Source organism: Neodiprion fabricii, chromosome 2, assembly GCF_021155785.1.
Source record: "Neodiprion fabricii isolate iyNeoFabr1 chromosome 2, iyNeoFabr1.1, whole genome shotgun sequence".
In the NCBI taxonomy this organism is placed as follows: domain Eukaryota; kingdom Metazoa; phylum Arthropoda; class Insecta; order Hymenoptera; family Diprionidae; genus Neodiprion; species Neodiprion fabricii.
Genome location: NC_060240.1, coordinates 30,669,724 through 30,691,440, shown reverse-complemented (window position 1 = coordinate 30,691,440; position 21,717 = coordinate 30,669,724). Strand labels below are relative to the sequence as shown.

The 21,717-nt window shown below is 38.6% G+C and overlaps 1 protein-coding gene across 7 annotated transcripts in view; it reads right to left on the bottom strand.

The window, feature by feature from the left end:
- LOC124174764 (neural-cadherin) overlaps positions 1–21,717 on the bottom strand; it is a 55,645-nt gene that overhangs the window by 9,574 nt on the left and 24,354 nt on the right. For 4 of the 7 annotated variants that reach the window (XM_046554223.1, XM_046554224.1, XM_046554227.1 and 1 more), the window contains 7 exons: positions 21,315–21,326; positions 19,183–19,373; positions 14,738–14,927; positions 14,468–14,650; positions 14,167–14,356; positions 447–590; positions 36–151 (listed from right to left, as the gene is read on the bottom strand). In XM_046554223.1, coding sequence (XP_046410179.1) covers positions 36–151; positions 447–590; positions 14,167–14,356; positions 14,468–14,650; positions 14,738–14,927; positions 19,183–19,373; positions 21,315–21,326 — 1,026 coding nt within the window. Of the gene's footprint in view, positions 1–35; positions 152–446; positions 591–10,038; positions 10,361–14,166; positions 14,357–14,467; positions 14,651–14,737; positions 14,928–18,178; positions 18,370–19,182; positions 19,374–21,314; positions 21,327–21,717 lie in introns of those variants that run through there. The other 3 variants (XM_046554226.1, XM_046554225.1, XM_046554228.1) reach the window with 3 other exon arrangements.

Genomic DNA, 21,717 nt, shown 5'->3' with positions numbered 1-21,717 from the left:
CGGTTTCAAAGTCCAATTTAATAATTAATACTTACCCTCTTCCTCGTTTCGTAATCCAACGCCCCGGCAACGTATATTGCCCCCGTCATATTTTTTACAGCAAAGGCACCGCCTATGTTACCGCTCGTGATCTCGTATCGAATACGCGAGGCTGGGGATTTTGGAAAACGATAATAAGTAACCACAAAACAAGAAAAAAAAATACTACTGTTGAATTTATCAAATATAGCAAAAAGAATGTTTTGTTAATTTAAGTAAATGTGGGTTTTCCTGATGAAATAAATTATTGTGCTAGCCACTTCTTGGTTCAATCAAATTTCAATATTACTTCCGGATTTAAAAAAAAAATACTTTTTTTTCGTTATATTTGGAAAATTCAACGAATTCAATCTCTGCGTGCAGCTGCCACTTCATTTCTCTTTGATCATTCTCAATTCCTAACTTACACTCATCGTGATCTTTGGCGGTGACAGTGAGAACCGTGTGCTGGATATCTTCATTTTCGTCTACTTCTGCCTCGTATAAAGCTTTGTCGAAGTACGGTGGATTGTCGTTCTTGTCTGCTATACCAATGCGTATGAATTTCGTAACTGAAACGCAAATCGTCGATATCATTCAACTGTCTCGCGACACGACAGAGATTTAATAGCAAAATTAAAAACCCAACTCAAAATTCATATAATCGTTTATCTGAACCACGATCGTAATCAATCAGAAATATTTTCATTGCATCGAGTTTTCTTTCACTTATAAATCGAGATTCTTCTATTAATTTACATCTTAATATACACATAGTAGAAAAACATATTTTGCTTCGTTATCTACGTGACAAAAAGTAGAAACACCTCATTACGGAATATATATTTTTTGTCTCAGTTCAACAAAGTTATAAACTAATACCAGTTCCCCTAAAAGTTTGCTGAATTGAAAGGCAAACGTATCGATATTAGCCCAGCGTGCAAATATAACCGCAGGTAAAGTTGTACATCGAAGTCAAATTAATTAACGACCTTGATCCAAGTTGACCCAGGGCATGCGGGGAGGGTGAGGAGCCTCGAATCGGGTAGAATTAGGAATGATTACAGTCCGTAATTCGCAACTCAAATTTTACTGTATTAGTTGTTATAGGCTGACCCAACCCGAGCCAACCTGGCGTAAGATAGAAGGGGATGTCGGTGCACGGCTTGGCTAAGCGAGATAGGCGGTGTGAAATTTAGCAGATTAGATTCACTGCGGTGCGCAAGAGTCGCTTGCCTAAATGGGGAAACTTTACTCGCGAGTAATATGCCCTACGAAATTCGCTAAATCCAACCAAGCAGAAATCGCATGTATCAAGTAAACTGCACGCGTTTGGTTCGTGGCTCTGTGACGTTTAACATATAACTCCATGTAGTCTTCGAAACTGAGCAAACTCTTGCTTGGATACAAAATCGAAGGGGTCTTTTCTGCACGCGATCAAAGCGCAATCGAGTTGCTAAATTACTTATCCATTTTTGCTTTCCTAGTCGTCTCACTTTTCTCACTCGCTAAGAATTCGTCGCTCTTGTCTTACTCTTATTCTATTCATTCGTTCATTTATTCGCGTGATCAAAGCACGCCGCGGGTGCGGTGGAGTGATTGAAATTTATAGATCACAGTTTATGAGATTCCATTCACGTCGCACGCGGATAAATTCTAGCTCAACTTCCCAGCAGCTACAACGACTAGTCTAGTCAGTTCTTCAAGTTTTCAACACGACTTCGTATCTCGAAAATTAGACTAGGCATTTCGTGTCAAATCTCTTCGGAATACGAGAGTGATTTTTCACCGAAATCACGTTACTCATTCCAGCCACTTTGAAATTAGAAAATAGCCGGCAGGATTGAAGATAGCAATTATTTTCTTTCCTCTAACGTTTCACGCGGCTAAAGACCCCGAGGTCCTCGCGGCTTCTCAAACCAGCAGCTAATGAAAAACACGATCAAAGACGAGAAATAAAATTTCCAATTTCGGCGGGTCGTCGATGCGTTTTTCTCTAATTTGTAGACAAACACAACGAGGTTTCAGAATCCGTCGTAAATAAAATTCAAGAATACATTTATATATATATATATATATATACATGCCACTTTTTTACCAAGTTTCGATCAAATATTTGATACACTTTCAATGATTCAGTGACAATTTCCAGATACATGAGTTAGGAAAAAAGTTCGACAGCGGAAATATAAATTACGGTAGCAAATTCTGTCGATACGGTGGTGAATAAAATGTAGCTCCGGAAACAGTTTCTCAAGGTAATTCGAACTCTGTCTAGTTTTGACGCGTTATAGGTAAGTATAGCAAAATAATTGAATAACATTAATGTGAAATATTTTTTTAAAGAACATGGCGGAAGAGTTTCAAGTAAATCTTTTCCTGTATTGACATAACGTGTATACAGATAGTTGGGTGAAAATGTTCTGAAAATTTTCGAGAATATGGATAAGAAAACTTTCGGATGACTATAGAATTAGACCAATTTAGTTTTGTTATAGCTACTGGAAAATAAAGGTAAAATTAGTATCTTTACAACGTTTGAATGTTGTACCATTTAGAGTAAAATTTGATACCTATGAATAACTGTATGAACTGATTATAGTTGGGAATATACGATATGCTGGGGTGATTGGATCATTAATTAATTTACTTGTTCGGTTTACATCTCTGTATTGCTGGGCCATCATCAAATCATCGCAACAGTCATCAGTGAATATGAATAATAATTTATACCTCCAGTGGCTGTATCCCAAAATAAGGATGAGACGTACTTCAAGATTTCCCAGTTAAAGTTAAAAAGGAATTTTCATTTTGTACCCAGGATCGCATATTTTTCAGTTTCGCAATATAAAATGAAAATAGAGCGTACAGAAACCAGAAATATACTCGACGTTATACGGAGCCACGGAAGAGGAATAGGGAAGTATACTTCACAAACTTTTCCATCCTGAATGCATGCGGCTACGAAGTTTCGATAATAGATTTGTCTCCGAGGGGAGACGGCGATTCAGCGACGCGAGTAAAATAAAGAAAATAAAACGCGAGGGGATGACATTTTAATCACACCCTTAATCGCGGCGAGATGCAAGATTAGTAATCTGGAGGGCATTATGCAGAGGCGCATAGATACATGCGACAACTTTTGTCTTATTCGGACTTTTGTTTTCGTGCGAGGAGCGCGGATTCCTCCGAAGCTAGAGGGTGGCCGTCGCGACGTCGGCGTTGGCGTCGGCGTCGGCGGTCGCTGTTCTCCTCCGCGGGTCCAGAGGCGGAGAACCACCCGTTACTGGGACGAGAGGAAGGGATCGATGAAGCTCGTCGGCGCCGCGCAACAAACCGCCGCCTCCTTACCCCGTGACCGCGCCCCGACGGCGGCGGTCGCACAAACTCGATCACAATCACTCCTGATGGGCCAGCATCGCGAGTCTTCGTCCTGAGAATCGAGTCCTCGGCACCAGGCTCGAATCCCTGCCGACCGTAGAACCGGGAAAGCACCGATGATAATCCGACGGATGTTAACGGGGGCGAATCCTCGACGAGGGCGTCCTAATTTCATCAAAAGATCGATCTGGGGGGGGGGTTACGTCTCTATCTCAGACGCCTCAAAACCACGTAAAATATTTTTCCCCGTTTCTTCGTTTCCCTTTCCTTTCTTTTCCATTTCACTTATTCTCTTCCATTGCAGCTTCTTCCGCCGAGCATTTTGACAGCGAAGAAGAGGCGCGACTGTGGAAGCCGGTTGCCTGATGGAACGAGATTATTCTTCGACTTATACAGCAAATTGGTTCATTCCCTTTCTCCTCCGTCATGTTCTCCTATCTCTTCAACCTTCGTTTACGCCAATTTATTATTTCACGCCATTTCTCTGTACAATCGTAGTTGCCGTCAGCTGAACCGTATGTTCACAACTCCTGTGTATCGCACTTTTGATGACGCGTCACTTTTACCCGGTATTTCACAGTAATTTATTATTCTATCCTTCTGCACTCTCCTTTCATCAACCTTACTGCGGAAAGACAAGGAGTGCCGGACCCACGTCTCGGATATTCGAACCTAGTGTATCAGGTGTCTAATAAGATCGTGTCCCATTGCGTAAAGAATATACATTATCTACTCTGGCTCTGACAGCTTGTAACTGATATTTTTACACTTCACTAGTGGAATTAAATTTTTTCACAACCAATACTGCAGTTTCTTCAGTGCCAGTACTCCCAGCTTTCAATGTTAGTTCGATGTTTTCGCGATATCTTAGATTTTAATATGCAATTAATAAACGTGAAGCTCGATTGACCGTATCGAAGAAAACAAATTTCACTACTCTGATACCACATTTAATGAGTATGTAAAACCGTTCTACAGTTTTGCGGAAAAATTACTGCACCACCGCTCTAGGGATGAAGAAATTTCACGAGCAGGAGGGTGAAGACTAATTTCTAGGTAACAGTAACCCCGTAATTTTCCTCCGTTGAAATTATGCAAATATGAAAAAAATTATCATTAATTTAATGAAATAATTTTGACTAATTAGGCTCGTCCTGGCTGTGCAGAAAACATCCCAAGCTTTTTGCATCGAAGAAAGGTTGAATCCGTGATCGCAGCGGGTGGAAACCGATCGTAATTCAATGAAAAAATATCCATTTTCAGGTTAAAATCCATTTGGGTGAAATTGCATACCCAGATAAACAATTAAAGGTAACAAAATGAGGAAATAAAGGGAGGGGCGGAAGGCATGAACAACGGGCCGGCAGTTAATTGAGTTCATGTCTGATCTGCAGGGTTTAAGTGCACTGTGCTGAAAGGTACATTATACAATATACGTGTTTGGATTCAATTTAAAACGTGTTCACGTTACTCCGGCACAGCTTTCGCTGTATTTCACCAACGGCGTGTGCAAGCTCGACTAAAAAGAAAGTGTGGAAAATTTTCCCGCTACTTACAGAGGTGATGAATTTGAGTCTAAACTCTACAGTGCATCCTTTCGCGGTTACGGGCATCTGGCCGATATTCCACATCACTTTTCCACACTCTATAATCATAATTTCGTTTATATTCTTACAACGGAGCTGATATTTACTGATATCCGTATAACGTACTTTTCAGGATTGAGAATCCGATCGAGGACTGATTCTCGATGGAAGAAATACTCGGTTGGATTAACGCCAAGCTATATTGAGAGCTAGATATCTTCGTCCTAAGCGAGTACAAAGGAATTTTTCAAGATGAAAAGAAACTCCCCGTGTCAGATACGTTTATACGTAACTATACAAACACGAACCTACGCGATACGAGAGATTTCCTCCGAATGGATTAGAATTTCTCATGCGGAAATAACCACCGAGTTGTTTTCTACGTTTTTTTTTTTTTTTTTCTTTTTCTTTCTGCCTTTTCCTTCCTTTTTTCCTCTCGATGCTGTGAGGCGAGTGAAGCCTAGAATGCATCGCGCGTGCACTTGCAAACGTTGGTGCAATTATTTCGCAGAGAAGAATTGAGCGTGCTTCTTGGGCGTGTATAAACCGATGCGAGAAGTAAAGTAGGCATCTTATACCTCGGGGTGAAGCGAGCGGAAACAAGGAAAGTTGTCAGACTCGCGAGTTCCGGCGCAGGTGGGTAATTGAATTTTTGAAGAAAAAGAGTCCTCGGCTTGACGTTTCTCCGGAATATATTAGGCGCGTATTATATAACCCATCTGCCTAGCAACTCCATATTTTACATGAAGAACAGAGAAACTCCCTTTACCAGTAAAGTAAAATTGCAGAAATTTCATCCTCCCGCGTTATTATACATGCATATAATATAAATCCAGCGTCAGTTTTGTCACTGTGTAATGCGGTATATTGCAGCGGAAACTAGACACACGGAGGATACGCGTGGAGAGAATTTTATGAAATGAAAATTCTTCCGCCTGTTTCAGCAGGTGCACGCTGCATATTCAGCGAAACATAAAGCTTACTGCAATAATATGTCATAATGAATAATTTCGCGCACGAAGCTAATCTTCGTCCCGCAGCTGCGAGTATCCAATTCAATTCAACGAAATTCATTCCTCCGTGGAATAGCGAGACCCTTAGGACATACTTAGAGATCGCGTCCTCCCTCGCCAAGTCAAATTTCCAGAGTAACATAACATTAATTACTTCCTGAAATAATAACCTGCAGATATATAGTTACAAACGGTTTGTCAGCATTTGAATGTCGTCTCTGTCATTATATACATGATACACACTCAAAGTCAGGATTGAAATTAAGTTTCCCGGTATATCGTTAAGCACAGATCGTTTTCCGACTGCGTTAAGCCGGTAGGGAATATCAACTCTCGGAGCCTCGAATTCCGCTTGATTATTATTCCGAGGGTAATTGCTAATAAGGGTTAACTAGCCAATTAGGTGGATTGGATTTTTGGGACAAGCTCAATTAGGAAAAGTTTTTATTCTGCTATTTGAATTTTGTTCAAACGATCTTCGGGCGCGAATTAGCACTGCGCAATTCCTTCGGAGTAAAGTGGTTGCGAGGGAACCGTTTATACTTCACCATTTCGTATATTTTACAACCTTCACTTTGCACAATTTACAACTCACTGAGTTGTTTGAAAGCAAATATTCAATAAAATAGTCGCTACTGCAGGGGAGTCGTAATTAATTACTCGACAGGCGGCAGAGATGCAGTGGCGAAACAAGCAGGAATCGATTTTAAAAATAATCGGGAAATAAAACAAGTTGAATTTAACGGGATAGTTATAAAATTTGTCATGGAATGTGCAAAATTGCAATTGACCCAACCCGGTGTTGAAAAATTGCTAAAAACAGAAATATGTTTAACGTCAAAAGTGACTAACTGGTCTGTTTAATTTCACAATAATGCGGAGCTGCGGTGCATTTGATGATAAATCTCTATAACAAGAATTATTCACTCGCATCGAATTATTCGTATGGAAGAATTTGTAGACCGATTTAAAGTCACTCTAAAGCCTAGCAGTACGTAGATTAGTAGACATTATAACTATTATGAATTAGCGCAATAAATCAGTCCAACAATAAGTTTCTTACGAACATTGGGGAACAAATTAGAATGCCACTTCGATGGTACCGTAAGAACTATGCGGGCAGACTATTCGTAATCCGTAGGACGTCGAAGAATTAATTGAGGGTGGATTGTTCCGAGTACAGTCCATTCAAAAACAGTTTCAATTCAAACGCTCTATGGAAACAAAAGAACCTACGAAGCAGCCATTCAAAAGGTACAGCTTTAAGTTAATCGAGTTGAATTTATTACAAAAAACATAGGACGAAAAAAAGCAAATTTGAATGACAAAAGCGCCGTTTAATCAACACCTCGGGAGGGCGAGTCCATTACAGTAAAACTTTTGGAATGTAAAACGCGTACGAGTCGCTTAATTTTGCTAAATTGTGTCTCCTTTTCGTTGTAAACGATTTCGAAGATTTATTTCAACCGACTTATATTTATAATTTGTTACTCCGATACAGGTTCATTGTTAATAATTCAAAATTAGTATTTTATACTCAATATATTCTTGATCATGAAAAAAATCAAATAGCGTATACGTGCAAAATATTAATCACATATCTTTTTAAATAACTCAGCGACGAACAAAATTGGATGCGATTGACTCATTCGAACGAAGAGATCTCCTCGGAGCTTCTGTTAAACTTTAAATTTGCAGTTTTCCAATCGTTCCATACGCAGTATCTATAGTGTTTTCCACCAAATTGCACAGTAAATTACTGCAGGTTTTAATCATAAAACTACGCGTGTATCGTTATGCCCTAGAAGCGCCGGGATAACAATTACCGCTATTACATGTTTCGAGAACTTTTACGAGTAATATCGTTAAAGTTTTAGTTAATTATACGCTCATCGTGAGGTTAAACGATCGATTAAACCATGATATCCGTATTGTACAGGTATCGGTATATGAAATTCTCACTCCGTGTCTGATCGCGCTAGGGCATTACTACTACATTTTTGGTTTTCGCGAACAAGCAGCTGGGTCAGCGTGTGGAAACTGTCGGTATTGTCTTCTTGCCGTTGTTGTTTTTCTTTTACGGTTGCCGTTACCAGCTGTTCATCGTGTTTTGTAATAAAGGGTTTGCCAGAAAAGGGCTAAGCAAGGCTTTTGTTTAACCAGAAGGGTTTAGGCTCATGGCTTGCAACGGGCACCGCGTCGTTTACAACGAAGTCATTCAGACTGATGGTTCTTTTACGATCCCCATTGTGCCTCGGCGGTCTGCATCACGCTCAAAATCCTGCCCGTATCGCGGATGTGTAACATACCTTGACATGTAGCATATATACACATATGCTGAAATATATTTATATACACATCTATGTTATACATCCACGATACAAACAGGATTTCTAACGCCATGCAGGCCGTCTGAGCACAATGGGGATCGTAAAAGAGCCATGAGTCTGAATGACTAAGTTGTAAAGAACGCGGCGTCCGTCGCAAGTCAAGAGCCTAAGTCCTGCAGGTTAAACGAAAGCTTTGCTTAGCCCTTTTCCGATAAATTCTTCAATAGAAAATGCGATCCACAGCTGGCAAAGACGAACGTAAGAAAAAACAGCTATAAGAAAATATCGACAGTTTTCACACGCTGAATAAAGAAAAACAGTAGTAAAGCCCCAGAGCGATCAGACGCGGAATGAGAATTTTTTCCAGTGATTTTAGTTCTGCAGCATGACAATAAAATCTTTACCTTGCAAAAAATTTTCTTCCTCTCATCTTGTCAACATTTACACGAAGGAGAACTGAAAAGGTAATAATTATACCGAAGACGTGACAGAGAATAGAACGGATTATGATTTATGCTCTTCCATGAGGTGACAGTTATATTCCTATTTCACCGAGTAAGCCGAACGCTGAGTTACGAGAGCCAAACTGGCGCCAGATTTTAATCCCACTTGTGGACCGAGTAATTCGAACAATGATGTCTAGGAGCCGCAGGCGAGCATCCGAGAAGCGCCAAGAGCCAAGACGGGAATGCCGAAACCGCGCTACTCCAATACCTGCAGGGCTAATTATTGCATGCGTCAAACCAAGGATAGATGAACGAACAGCTTTCCCGTTTAATCAATCACTGTCAGTGCCGTGTATACGGTAGCACACACGAAGGTGATACCTGTGTGTATAGATATATGCGTGAAAATTGGTACATACTGGCTTCCCGAAACCCATGCAGAGATAAATGTTGCCGCTGAAAGCGGGGGGTGAAATATGGCTCGTAAACAAAGGGCGGGTATTTGTACGATTTGAAAAAGATACTAAACTTTCGGATTGTTCGTTTACATCTGTATATATACATATATATATATATATATATATATATTTTTTTTTATCTTCGATACTGGCCCGTTCCGCCCTTGAAAATCTGTTCACATATTGGATTTCAGTTCCCGGGGAGGAGGAACGTTTAGGGGTAAAAGAGGAGGTGAAAGTTTGGCGAAAAATTAACTACAGCTATAAGAGAGGGAAAAACTCGTTATGCAACAAACTTGACCAATTTCCACAACTCGCGAACAGTTCACGCCTCATATAATAAATTGAGCATCTTCTTCGTAATTCTTCGATGTAGTGAAAAGTGGGCGGAAAGTATAACCGTCACGATAACGCGACGAGTTATAAGTCGCGTCTTCGGGCAAGAATTAGCATAATTTTGCATCAATTAAAATGCATCACGTCGAACCTTCCTGCAGGACGCGGTTCGAGTAGGAAAGTTTAATCGGTTGTTTTGACGGAATAAATTACGCGGGAGTTATCGGTGTGCGTCTGTCAGTGTGCGGGCAATATTAATTGGCCAATAATTGGACAAAGCGCCTCGAAATGTTATTCAAATTTCATTCGGCGACTCCCTCAATCCTCTTTAAGTAACTTTTGGGGCTGAACTTGCGTAATATAACCGTAATAAAATTTGTAGGCGCAATTTCTCGATCACAGTAATACATGTGCGGGAAATAACGGAAGAAAAATTGTTGAATGAAAATTATCGGCTGAGTTAAACGTACCGAGATAAGTGCTGTTGGTTATGACCCAGAACAATTTGAGCGGGTCAACCATTAAATCACGTTCATCACATAAACACCAAAGTATTCCAATGAAGATGAATTGAGCGATAAACTTAGGACAGCGGTGGATATCCTTTTGAGCCCACCGGAGCGGTATCATTAATCGAGAAAGGTGAAGTACGTCGGAAAACTGCGATAACAATTCACAGTGAATTACTAGCGAGATAGAGAGAGAGAAAGAGAGGTAGGGAATTAGCGCGGGAGGCTGCGACGCTGCCTGAATTCCTTCGGAGGACGAAACCGCGTCGGCGATGCTGCGCGAGGCTGATCATCGTCTGGGGGATGAAATTCTACTGATCGCGATGGGGAAACTCGCCGTGTGAATCGAGGATGCTGGGGTTGAACGCAGGCGCGAAGAATCAGTCAGCGCAGAAATTCGCCGGCTCAGTCAATATATCGCTTGTGTTGGTCCTGCGAGCTTGCGAGGGCGACACGGAGAACCTGCAGGTGTGTTTCGCGGCATACGTACCGTGTCGAGAGTAACGGAAAGGGGTTGCCGGTGGTAGGGGGATATGGTGACGGAGAAATAATACAACGTAAAACACTGGCGAAAACGACATGAGGAACTATCGCGATGAGACCGTTCCACTCCCCCTCCCCCTCACCTTGGTCGTCCCCTCTTTTCCCCGGCACTCGATCCCGATCAAGCTCCGTGTCGAGGCTATAACCGGGACACAATTACCCCCCTTTCTTCCCCCTTCTAGGGTATACCGCCGTGTATCGGCCCCCGGGATGGATGGAATGGGATGTCGAAAAGCTTTTCGTCTTCACTTTTTTTTCTCTTACTGCACTTTTTCACTCCTAGGTGGGAACCGACCGCCAGTTTTTTATCCTTATTTTTCGCAACCCCTTTTTCTCTCTGCACCCTAATTTTTTTCCTCCCACTCTACGTGGCCTCTATGTGCTATATGGGGCCGATTTTTCTCCCTGTATCTCGACTCTCGCTTTTCTGGATCATATCGCTTTGCTGCTGCTGACGCGCGACACCTCGGTTCGGTTAATTAAATATAAAAGAAGCAGACTTCGGTTTAGGATTGTTTGTTTTTTTTTTTTTTTTGCTTTTTTTTCTACATTTCGCATTTTTTCCCCGCATACGTATTCTTTCAGTTTCGCGAACTTGAATCGTTACGCGAGAATATGTAATATTCGTTCGGCGAATATTGTTTGCTGCCGCTACTGCCGTGCTGCTGCTGCTGCAAAGACTTTGCCGTGATATATGGAAACGGCGTTGAAGAATATATGCGTTATACGTGTGTCTATATAGCAGTATTGAAACAGCACTAAATTAGAAAAGTTTTGTCGCGTTAGTATAATTCATCTAATTCGACCGAACTTTGGAAGAAAGTTTTACAACTGACTCAACAAATTTCATCTACTTTATGGAGATTTCATGGAACTATGCTGCCACTATGTGTATTTTATGCTTTTCACACGCCGGGATTTTTATGACAACTTGGAAAAATCGATTTAGATGATAAAATACGATGCGTAAAATGTTTATGAAACGTGATAAACGTAAAGAGCATTTCATCCTGATTTCACACACGCATTTTATACGTGTAATCTTATTCGAATGATCACGATTCGTATGCTTAACAAGCGAAATGAATAGTTATTAGCAACTCGCAACTTTTTATGAACAAAATTTGACAGTCAATATATTTATGCGGGGAATGAAAATATTGAGCAACGAATGAGATGTCTTATAATTTCATAAAATTTCATGGAATAATTCACGAAATACTGTATCATACATACATATGTGTAATACATATATACAATTTGAACATGAATTTCAAAAGAAGTTCCTGAAATCGACGTATCACTCGGAGTCGTAAAAAATATTTTAAACATTAAGGATATCAAATGTGCCCGACCCGTAATCTTTAACTCCGAACCACCGATATTTTTTCAACTCCGTTCAACCGACTTTTTTACCGCCACATCGATCGCCTTCTTCGTTGTATATTCATAAAAATTGTACAGCCAGTGTATTCAAATTTCGAATCAACATACATGTGGGTACTTGTGCGTAAACACACAGCCCACATTATACATAGGATACGTCATAATAATGCGGCGATAAATGTCAGGAAAAATGTATGTATGTATGTGTGCCATCCGGCGTAGAGGGATGCATATTTCAGCGGTTAAACCAGGTCTGTTTTTTGTTTCGGTTGTGTCATGAATTGGCGATTTATTTTTTATTTATCCGTTAACGGTCTCTTTTTAGTTTCCACTTTTCAGGTTTCCACGCGCACACACGGATTGTCATAGTTGGAGCGACGCGCGCGATGTGCAATGCAAATGAAGCGGTTGGCCTGTAGGTATTTATTTATTCTCCCAGCGTAATTACAAGCAGCTTGTGACGGCGAGCTGCAACGTTATAAAGCTATGTAACTGTAATAACGGCTGCACAAAACGTGCGCGCTAATTTCCATGCCAAAGTATCTGAAGAGGGAAAATGAAAATAGCGCTTTTTTTTTCTTTATCCGCAGAAGACGCAATGAATCAATGATTTGAATTTTACCTCCCTCGAGGTACCGAATAGGTTGAGCATAAATTTCGCCGCGGAAACACTACAAGGGAAATCTCTGCCATCTTGGGAATCCGCACACCCTATTAAATTCTCTTTCTCTTACTACGAAGTCCCTCACCGCTAGTTACTTTTTCCCCCCTTTTGTTCCGCGGGAAGTATTTTCTTGCAGGGTCGTTACACACAGATATCATGTAGATACCCACGACGCGTACTCATACGTGTATACACGTATACACACTTGTGCTTAAATGCGTATTTCGAGAGTAAACATTGTCGAAAAACAGACACTTTGTCATAAAGCGAAGAGAAGCGGGGCAGGAAAAAAATAGGAGTAAAAATAAAAAGTGGAAAAAGAATGAGGGGAAGGAGAAAGAAAAAATCGAGCACCCCCAGAGAGGCGTGTGAAGTCGGGCTTGAGAACGCCAGGGGGATGAATTCATCCGTCATCCAACTGCGGCCTGGATATTACCGTCACGCTTTTCGGAATCAACGAATGAAAACAACTCTCACCAGGGAAATCACGGGCTAAATTAAAACGCAATAATCCATTATTACATCAACAACATTAACCCTTCGGGCCTGACGGGCTGCGTGAGGGATGAAATTTTAATTCCTTTAATTATCGTAATCGTCGTCATCGTTATTATTATTAATATTATTCACTTTTTTCTTTCAATACTAATCAATTATGTCGTCGTCGGTTTAATTAAATCCATGAGTAATTATCCACGCCAGGTAGCAACCGAAGCGACGAGGAAATAATCACGACCCTGTAAATCCCGTGCTGTTCAATTAGCCTGATTTCACGATGTAAAAAACCGTTGAGCTGGCGGTGCAGCATTCTGCCATTTTTAATTTTGCAATATCCTATATCGCAAACAATAATCTAGCCATCGACGGTCAACTTCTAGGTAGGGTATATGTACATACATTGGCATGGTTCTTACATTGGTCATGTTGGAATTTTTTCGAGCTCACCTCATAAAAGTAATCAGTGTATAGAAAAAAATTCGTCGAAACCCCAAATTTGACCGATAACTCTAACACTCCCCGCCAAGCAGTGCGAATTTTTATATGGAAAAATGCATGCTTTGAAATTTTTTCAAGAATACCGTTAGTTACTTTAAAAACGTATATTATAAAAAAAATTTCCTGTCGCCATCTTGTAGGAAATTGAATGCTCTAAAAAAAAGATCTCTTGTAAAATTTTCGTAAATCTGATATTTATCACGTTATCAGCGAAAAATGCAGACAGTTTTCATCGACAGTTTTATTAAAAAAAAATTCCACATGCATGCATTTTTCCATATAAAAATTCGAGTGCTCGGCGGGGCGTGTCAGAATTATGGGACAAATTGTAAGTTGCGACCAGTTTATTTCTATACATTTTAATTACTTATACAAATGTATTAAATATCAATCGTTCGGAAGATGAAGACAAGAAACCTGACTGTATAATACGATGACAAATGAAAAGACAAAGGGGCAAACAAACAGGTTGTGTAGTATGACAATTTCCACGGACTCACCAGAGTTGGGAAGCCCGTTGCTGTTCGGTCGGGCGGAAGGGGCGCCATCCCTCGCCTCGACTTCGAGGGCGTAAGCTCCCTGCTTTTCTCGATCGAATACAATCTTCGTAAAGACTTCGCCCGACTGCTGATTTATTTCGAAAAAGTCTTTTCCTTCGTTCCTGTCGCTCTCCACCACGTAATACGTCACCTGCGTTATCGCATCGAGACAGGCGTCAACGTTTTGTGTCACCGCAGCGTGCGCCCTTATCTCTTCTACCCTTTAATTAATTTTCACGCCTGATATTTTGCCGGCACTCACCTCGTTATTCGGGAAAGTACCGTCCTTGTCGATCGCGTTTACTTGGGTAACTTTCGTCCCGATCGGTTCCCCTTCCAGAACGGTTTCCTGTTCCCGTTCGGTGAACAAGGGAATCTCGTCGTTCACGTCCTCGAGCATTATGTGTACCGTTGCCTCAGAGGCGAGCTGCTGAGCCCCGTTGTTCTGGAAAATTAGTTTCAGGATTTAATTACTGCTCGGTTCTGTTTTGACGCGGGCCTATTTTAGTATCGTGTCACTTTTCTTTCTTACCTCGACACGAATCGTAAGATTGTACTCCTTTATGCTCTCGTAATCCAAGGGATGATTTACTTTTATATCGGCCCAAGTGAAGCCCTTGTCCGCCCTTTGCTGTAGGTAGAATGTGTTAAACTTGTTCGTTTGGGCTGTTGATCCTGGCATTAGGCTGTAAAATACTCTCGGGTTTCCCTCGATGCCAGAGCTGTACGGAATTATATGTTCAATGAGTTTCTGACCGTTAATCAATCCACGTCTGTATATATATATATATGTATATATAGGCATTTCTAATACGATAATAATACGTCATTTAAATCATACATATACGTATGTTCGTATTGAGAAAAAAAAAAAAAAAAAAAAAAACGAAAATATATCTGTATAAAGTTACTGATAGTGTTACCAAAAAAATAAGAAAAAAAACCACGCAAATCCGAATATAGATGTTACAATACGAGAATAAAGAAATTGATCGAATGAAATTAATGTTCATGTATATGTACAATATAAGTATATAGATATTTAATTATTATCATTGTATTAAAACATATATATGTTATGTGGTATATAATAATATAATAATGAGCTAATTGATGTAACGACAAATTATATAGGTACGTAGTATAAAAATGTCATGCATGGAAATGAGAATAAAATTATTACAGTAATGTCTATCGTATGTAAATATAACGTCTACCGTCTTCTAATTTGTATAATATCTTTCGACAACAAAATGTTTCATTAAACCTTTTACGCAAGTTTATAATACCTATACGGTAATTGATAACTTATATAATTTCGTCTACCCCCTTGACCGAACAACCTTTTCACTATCTTTGTCATTCTTCTTAGCGTTTTTCTTTTTGTTATTAATTCTTATTATTTCTCAATATAATAATTTTATTCAATGTTTACGCGTAAGCGTGACTACATTTTTTTGTTCTATGTTGCTCAAGCGATGCCATGAATGGAATTTTCGTAAAAATTCGCAAAAATGATTGTGTGGAAAAAACAGTTGAGAAAAATGGAAAAAAAAAACATTTACCAATGAAAAACTTTCCAAGATATGTTGTAATGTGATTCGTTAATGCGAACGGTGAACGGTGATGTTTATTATTCAATGTGCGCCGTGGTATTAGAATTATAGCCCGCATACCAAAAATCAAACGTGCTTATTTGCTTGAAAAATTATTTATTCATTCATTCGTTTATTTATTTATTTACTTATTTATTCATTCATTTACTTTTTGCATACCAATAAAAAGGTCTGATGATTGTTGCTTTGATAGGACATATCGATAAGTCGCTCCAGTTCAGAAACCGGATTGGACTAATTTTCAGTAATAAAATGACTGTCGGTATAACGTACCCCACAAATCGACACAGTATCCTTTCTACACTACGTGCGATATACTTACGTATAAAAATGAAGCACACGAATTACAGAACGCAATTTTTTACCAACTTGATTTACATTTTAGTTTTCAATTAATTCAGCTTCTTTGACAAGGAGCATATAATAAATTTAAAACATTTTTACCCAATCAAATATTGCAATATTTCGAGTAAATTCTGAACCCCTCCCCTTGATCGATCTCGACTGCAAATTGTTATGTAAGACCGTATTCAACCATACGAGCTATGCGTGGAATTCAAATTTGTTACGTATTTAATTCGTACAAATTGCTATTGTAATAACTAATGGAGCTTGGCTAATTGTATATCGTATAAGTTGATGCGCTATGAATAGTACTTATGACTTTCAAAACAAAATCACGTGAAACGTATATGGAAACGAACAAAAAACCGATTACATTGCGTACGTACAACGTATGTGAATAAAAGTTATATAATATATATGTTTTTGTATACATATATATATGTATATGAAAAATTGCAAAAAAACGAACCTTGTTATTAAAAAAGCCACTATATATAGTCAAGCATGCCCAAAAATATTTTACGGCATACATATATATATAAATATATATATATATATATTGATAATTTACGATTACATTATTACTAACAACAACACGAACTAGTGGGACGTGAGTTTAAACGTAAACATATTAACGAAAAATAAAAGTAAATTTCAAAAACAAATATGACATGTAGACAAGTAATGGCGATGGTAATTTGTGTGAAAACAGCACCAAAGTATAAATAACATGGAATTAAAAAATGTCTTCTCAATAATATAGAACACGTATAGAAAGTAAGGGAAAGAAAGAATAATATCAAATACCTTCAAAAATACTATTAGTTACATTCGACATAAAATATCATTCTACCTAAATAGCTTGAATCACAGAACCCGTAGCTCTCATACTAATTTTAACAAAAAAAAAAAAAGAAGAAAAAAACGATTAGCGTTCTGTATTTCAGCATCTGGCATCTAAAGTATCGTTATAAGCGATATACCTGTTTAGAAGAATCCAAACCGTATCACCCGTAATTTCTATTCGTATAATTTGAGGGCCTGCACGCAAGCTGAGCCGTAAAAATTAACGATATTGCTAAAGTTGAATTAATTTCATAGGATTTATGCAACTGGAGCAATTATTTCAAAAATTTATTGATCCCGTTTATGTACTTCTTTCCAACGGTTGATTATAGTAATTGCAAATATCGGGCAACGCATTCAGGAAATTTTATCATCCCCTAGAAATGCAATCGTAAGATTTTATTATGATTTGCTGATCGATAAAAATGACGTACAACAGTTATTAGATTCACTAATTTTGTCCATTCCGAGTATCGAACCATTCAAAGCCTCTTGTCTTCTCGTTTTCCGTACCGACAACCACGGACTCTGGGATTGATTTGATAAGCAAAAAGGAAAAGAAAAAAGTACCTACTCGCAGCAACACATTTAAAAGGAATAAAAAAATTGTGTCTCCCCGCACTTAGTGAAATACGAAACCGTGTCAAGTAATAAATAATACAGCGTTAATTTTTGCGACTCGACTCAAGCGTATCGCGACCCTCAAATTTACAGAGTACCACGTGTAATAAAAGCTTGCGCCTCGGTCGACACGCATGAATTATACATATGTATGTATAATACGGTATACACGTATGTAACTGAACGACGGGATGAGAGGCGTAATGTAATTATAATAAGGCAGGTCGAGTGAACAGCCACACACCAAGAGACGTGCATTAACAAGTGTGTGGGGTTCGACGTAACGTGCATTATGTCATAGTTATATATTATGTATAATTTATATATTTTATATAATATCCATGTGTAATATGATATATTATAAATAGTCAAGTAAATAAATGAACAAATAAACGAATGAAAAAATCATAAAATAACAAACGAAGGAAAAAAAAAGTTCATGTAAATGAAAAAAAAATGTAAAAAAAAAAACAGGTAAAAACAAATTCCCACGATTGCGTGCAGGGCGGTCGTGCAGCTGCACGGATCATTAACAGTTGACAGACCTGGCTTTAACAGACACAACTTTAGCCCCAACGGCCATGTTCTCTTTACAGTAGATCGGACCATACGCTACGTGGTCCCATACAGGTGGATTGTTCGCACGATCCACAACGTCAATTTGTACCTCCACTGTTCGCGACAAGGGCGGGTAACCTTTGTCTTCTGCCATGGCCTCCAGCTTGTACGTCTCACGCTATGCCCAATATACGTTAGAATAGGAACAAACAAAAAAACAGAAAAAAGACCGGCGTTAGTACAGTACGACTTGCTCGTGATGAGGTCTCGTCGGAAAAAAGTTTTTTTTTTTTTTTTTTATTATTTTTGGTTGTTTCGTTTTTTTCTGCTTTTTTTTCTCTCTGCTGCAGCATTACACAAGTTTCTACATCGCATTATACGTTCGTCGTATATACATATATGTAATATGCAGTACATATAAATTCGTACAGCGACGGTATGATCGATCTGCGACGCAGCTGGAGGCTCGGATGAGACGACAGGTCCCAATTGCCGTAGGATCCATGACCGTAGAGAGATCTCTGCCCTATGCGCTACACGTACAGATATATATAAATATCTCTTGTTCGTGTCTGGTGTGGGTGCGTGTGTGTGCGTGTGTGTGCGTGTGTGTGTGTGTGTGTTCTTTTTTCTTTTTTAAATATGTTCTTCTTATTCCGGATATTGAAAACAAACGAAAAGTATAAACGGCTACGAATTATCCCCGAAATAGAGATAGATAGACAGACAGATAGATAGATCGATAGATAGATAGATAGATAGATAGATAGAGACAGGTATAAATATATATATATATATATATGAATATTTAAGGGAGAGAAAGAGATGCAGCGGGGGCGTGGAAAGGACCCCACGAATGTCTCTTTCTCCGGTAGACGCCGGTCTCGCTGTCTGTCCGACGGCTACATCACTATCATCATCATCATCATCATCATCATCTCACGCGCACAAGCCGAGCTTAATCTCTATGCTTTGGGCATGGCATACAAACCTGGCTTTTACTGACGTCACTATTGTACCCACTGTGACATTTTCTTTGATGTGAATGGGGCCGTATACACTAGAATCCCACACAGGAGGTTTATTGTTTCTGTCTACGACGTCTAACTCAACGTCCACGTCTGCATACGAGGGTGGCGTCCCTCTGTCGGATGCCCGCACTCTCAGGCGATACCTGTCTCGCTATTGGCAAAACATGGGCCGTCAAGATACAGGGTATTTGGGTAGTTTTGAGATTTTGATTGTTTTGTCTGTTCTCGTATTTTTTTTTTTTTTTTTTTTTTGTTTTTCTTTGTTTTTTTCTTTTTTTTTTTACCTTTCCTCTAAGAAAATAATATTATACAAGAAATGAATGGGTGTATATATATATATAATATACATCAGAATGCGAAAGAATGTTTCCACCAATCATTATCATTTAATCATTTATCACGCGCGCGCGGCAATTCTTGTAGCAAATTTGTCAATTTATACCGAGCGATTCGGGCGCGCCAGGAGAAAGTTACGTATTGATCAATTTCGAACTCAGTAAACTTAGAATTTATACGACGCGGTTTTATCCTGGGGTGAAATACGAATTCTTTGCAATCACGAATGTAAAAATGTCCCGTTCTTCTGCAGTACGACGGAAAAAAGTTGTCGAGGTTACAGATTCTTGATAAAATATCCGCAAGAATGCGAATCCCTTTTCAATATTGAAATTCGAGGGAGTAGTAAGTTTTCGATCGCACGGCTGAACTTAATTTTATCAACGTAGAAGAAAAAAATTACCGAAATTCGTACCAAGGATCCTTCAGTATAAAAGAGAAAACTTTTCGTCTCACGTTTCCGACTCGTTACAATTCCTTCCCCTCGGCTTTTGAAATCAAGTTTGAAAAAGAGAAAAAGAAAAAAAGAGAAAAAAAATTTGGCCGCAGATTTGTTTGCAGAAATTATCATTGTGAAAAATTTCTCATGCCACGCGCCCGAATCACCGATGTATTTTGACACATCGATGTTACATCATCAATACTGAAATGCCATGCGTACGTACGTAATGAACACACAACGCGACGTATAACGTATAGGTATAGGAAAGATAATATACCTATATGCATAGACCGTATCATCACCGACCAAATAATATAAATTTTCGCGAAAAACAAATTTAAGAGAAAGACTTTTGAAAGTGGAAAAGTAAAAGAATCAAATCAGACCGACGTAACCGTGATGTATGGAAAAACGCGAAAGCGCATTGGTAGGTATCCGGAAAGTCGTGTATTAATCCCGAACGATATATTATTTGTACTTCAATAATTTCTGGAACACTCAAACAAGCGATTAATATCATCATTATAATGTTAATAATATATCATTATACAAGTACAGCATATCGAGGTATGTAAGAAGGATAAAAAAAAAATTCACATTTCACCACTGTAGCTATATGTATTATGTATACGTATACCTATATGTATATACGTATACATGATCATTAACTGCATCCTAGAATTTGCTTTATATTTTATATATACACATACTAAAGTATATAATATTATTTATGTACATCGTGTATAATATACATACAAGTGTCGCGACAATCGATAAGCACTTGAACTAATGATTAACATTAGTGCGTGTCTTTAAACTTCTGTACTTTTTTTCTTGTAATAATTTGTGCACGAGTAAAAAAAAATTAACATTGGCACAACTCAGATGTACCGTAATATGATAATTGTATAACTTTTGTGCAGACGTGGCAATGTAACGAGAGAAAAAGTCATGTACAGTTTTTGAAATACGACTTGGCGGATACCTACTGTAGCGTCTATTGACAAATACGTATGTACGCTTGAATGGGGTGCGTACACATGTATTTGTTAATTGATTAATTTGCCCATTCGCTGAATGTGTAAATCAAGTGAAACTTAATATCATTTAAACCTGAAATAAAAAGATCGAGAAAGAAAAATCTCCAAACTGATCCGATCGATTAAATAATAGACAATGTAACATCTTCCACAAAGTATAATATTAAATCAACGAGAATATAATAGAATTATAATATAATGTAATGTAATATAACATAATATAATGATAGAATAAATTCTGAGCAAATTGAAAACACAACAAATTCCTACTTACTGGAAAACAGCCCTTTTTTTGTCATCGTCAAATCCGAAGAAAGTAAATGGTGCAATAAACACAAACATAAACAATAAGAACAACAAATTAGTCTTTTTTTTACAAAATAAAAAAATGCAGGCATTTTATACATGCAAGCAGAAATGCATTATACAAAGAGGCATCGGAAAACGGGTAAGGGTGAAAATATGACGACCCGTCTTTTTGGTATTTCTTTAACGACACTCAAAAACCGATGGACGTTATTTTCGTTGTTTTTTCGTTCACTTCTCTTTTCCTTCTTTCCGTTTGTCTTTTCTCATTTTTGTTTCCGTTCTCTTTCAATTGTTATTATTATTTTCTTTATTATTATTATCATCGTTTTTTTTTTCTGGTCCGGTTAAAACAGCTGTATGCTGCCCCA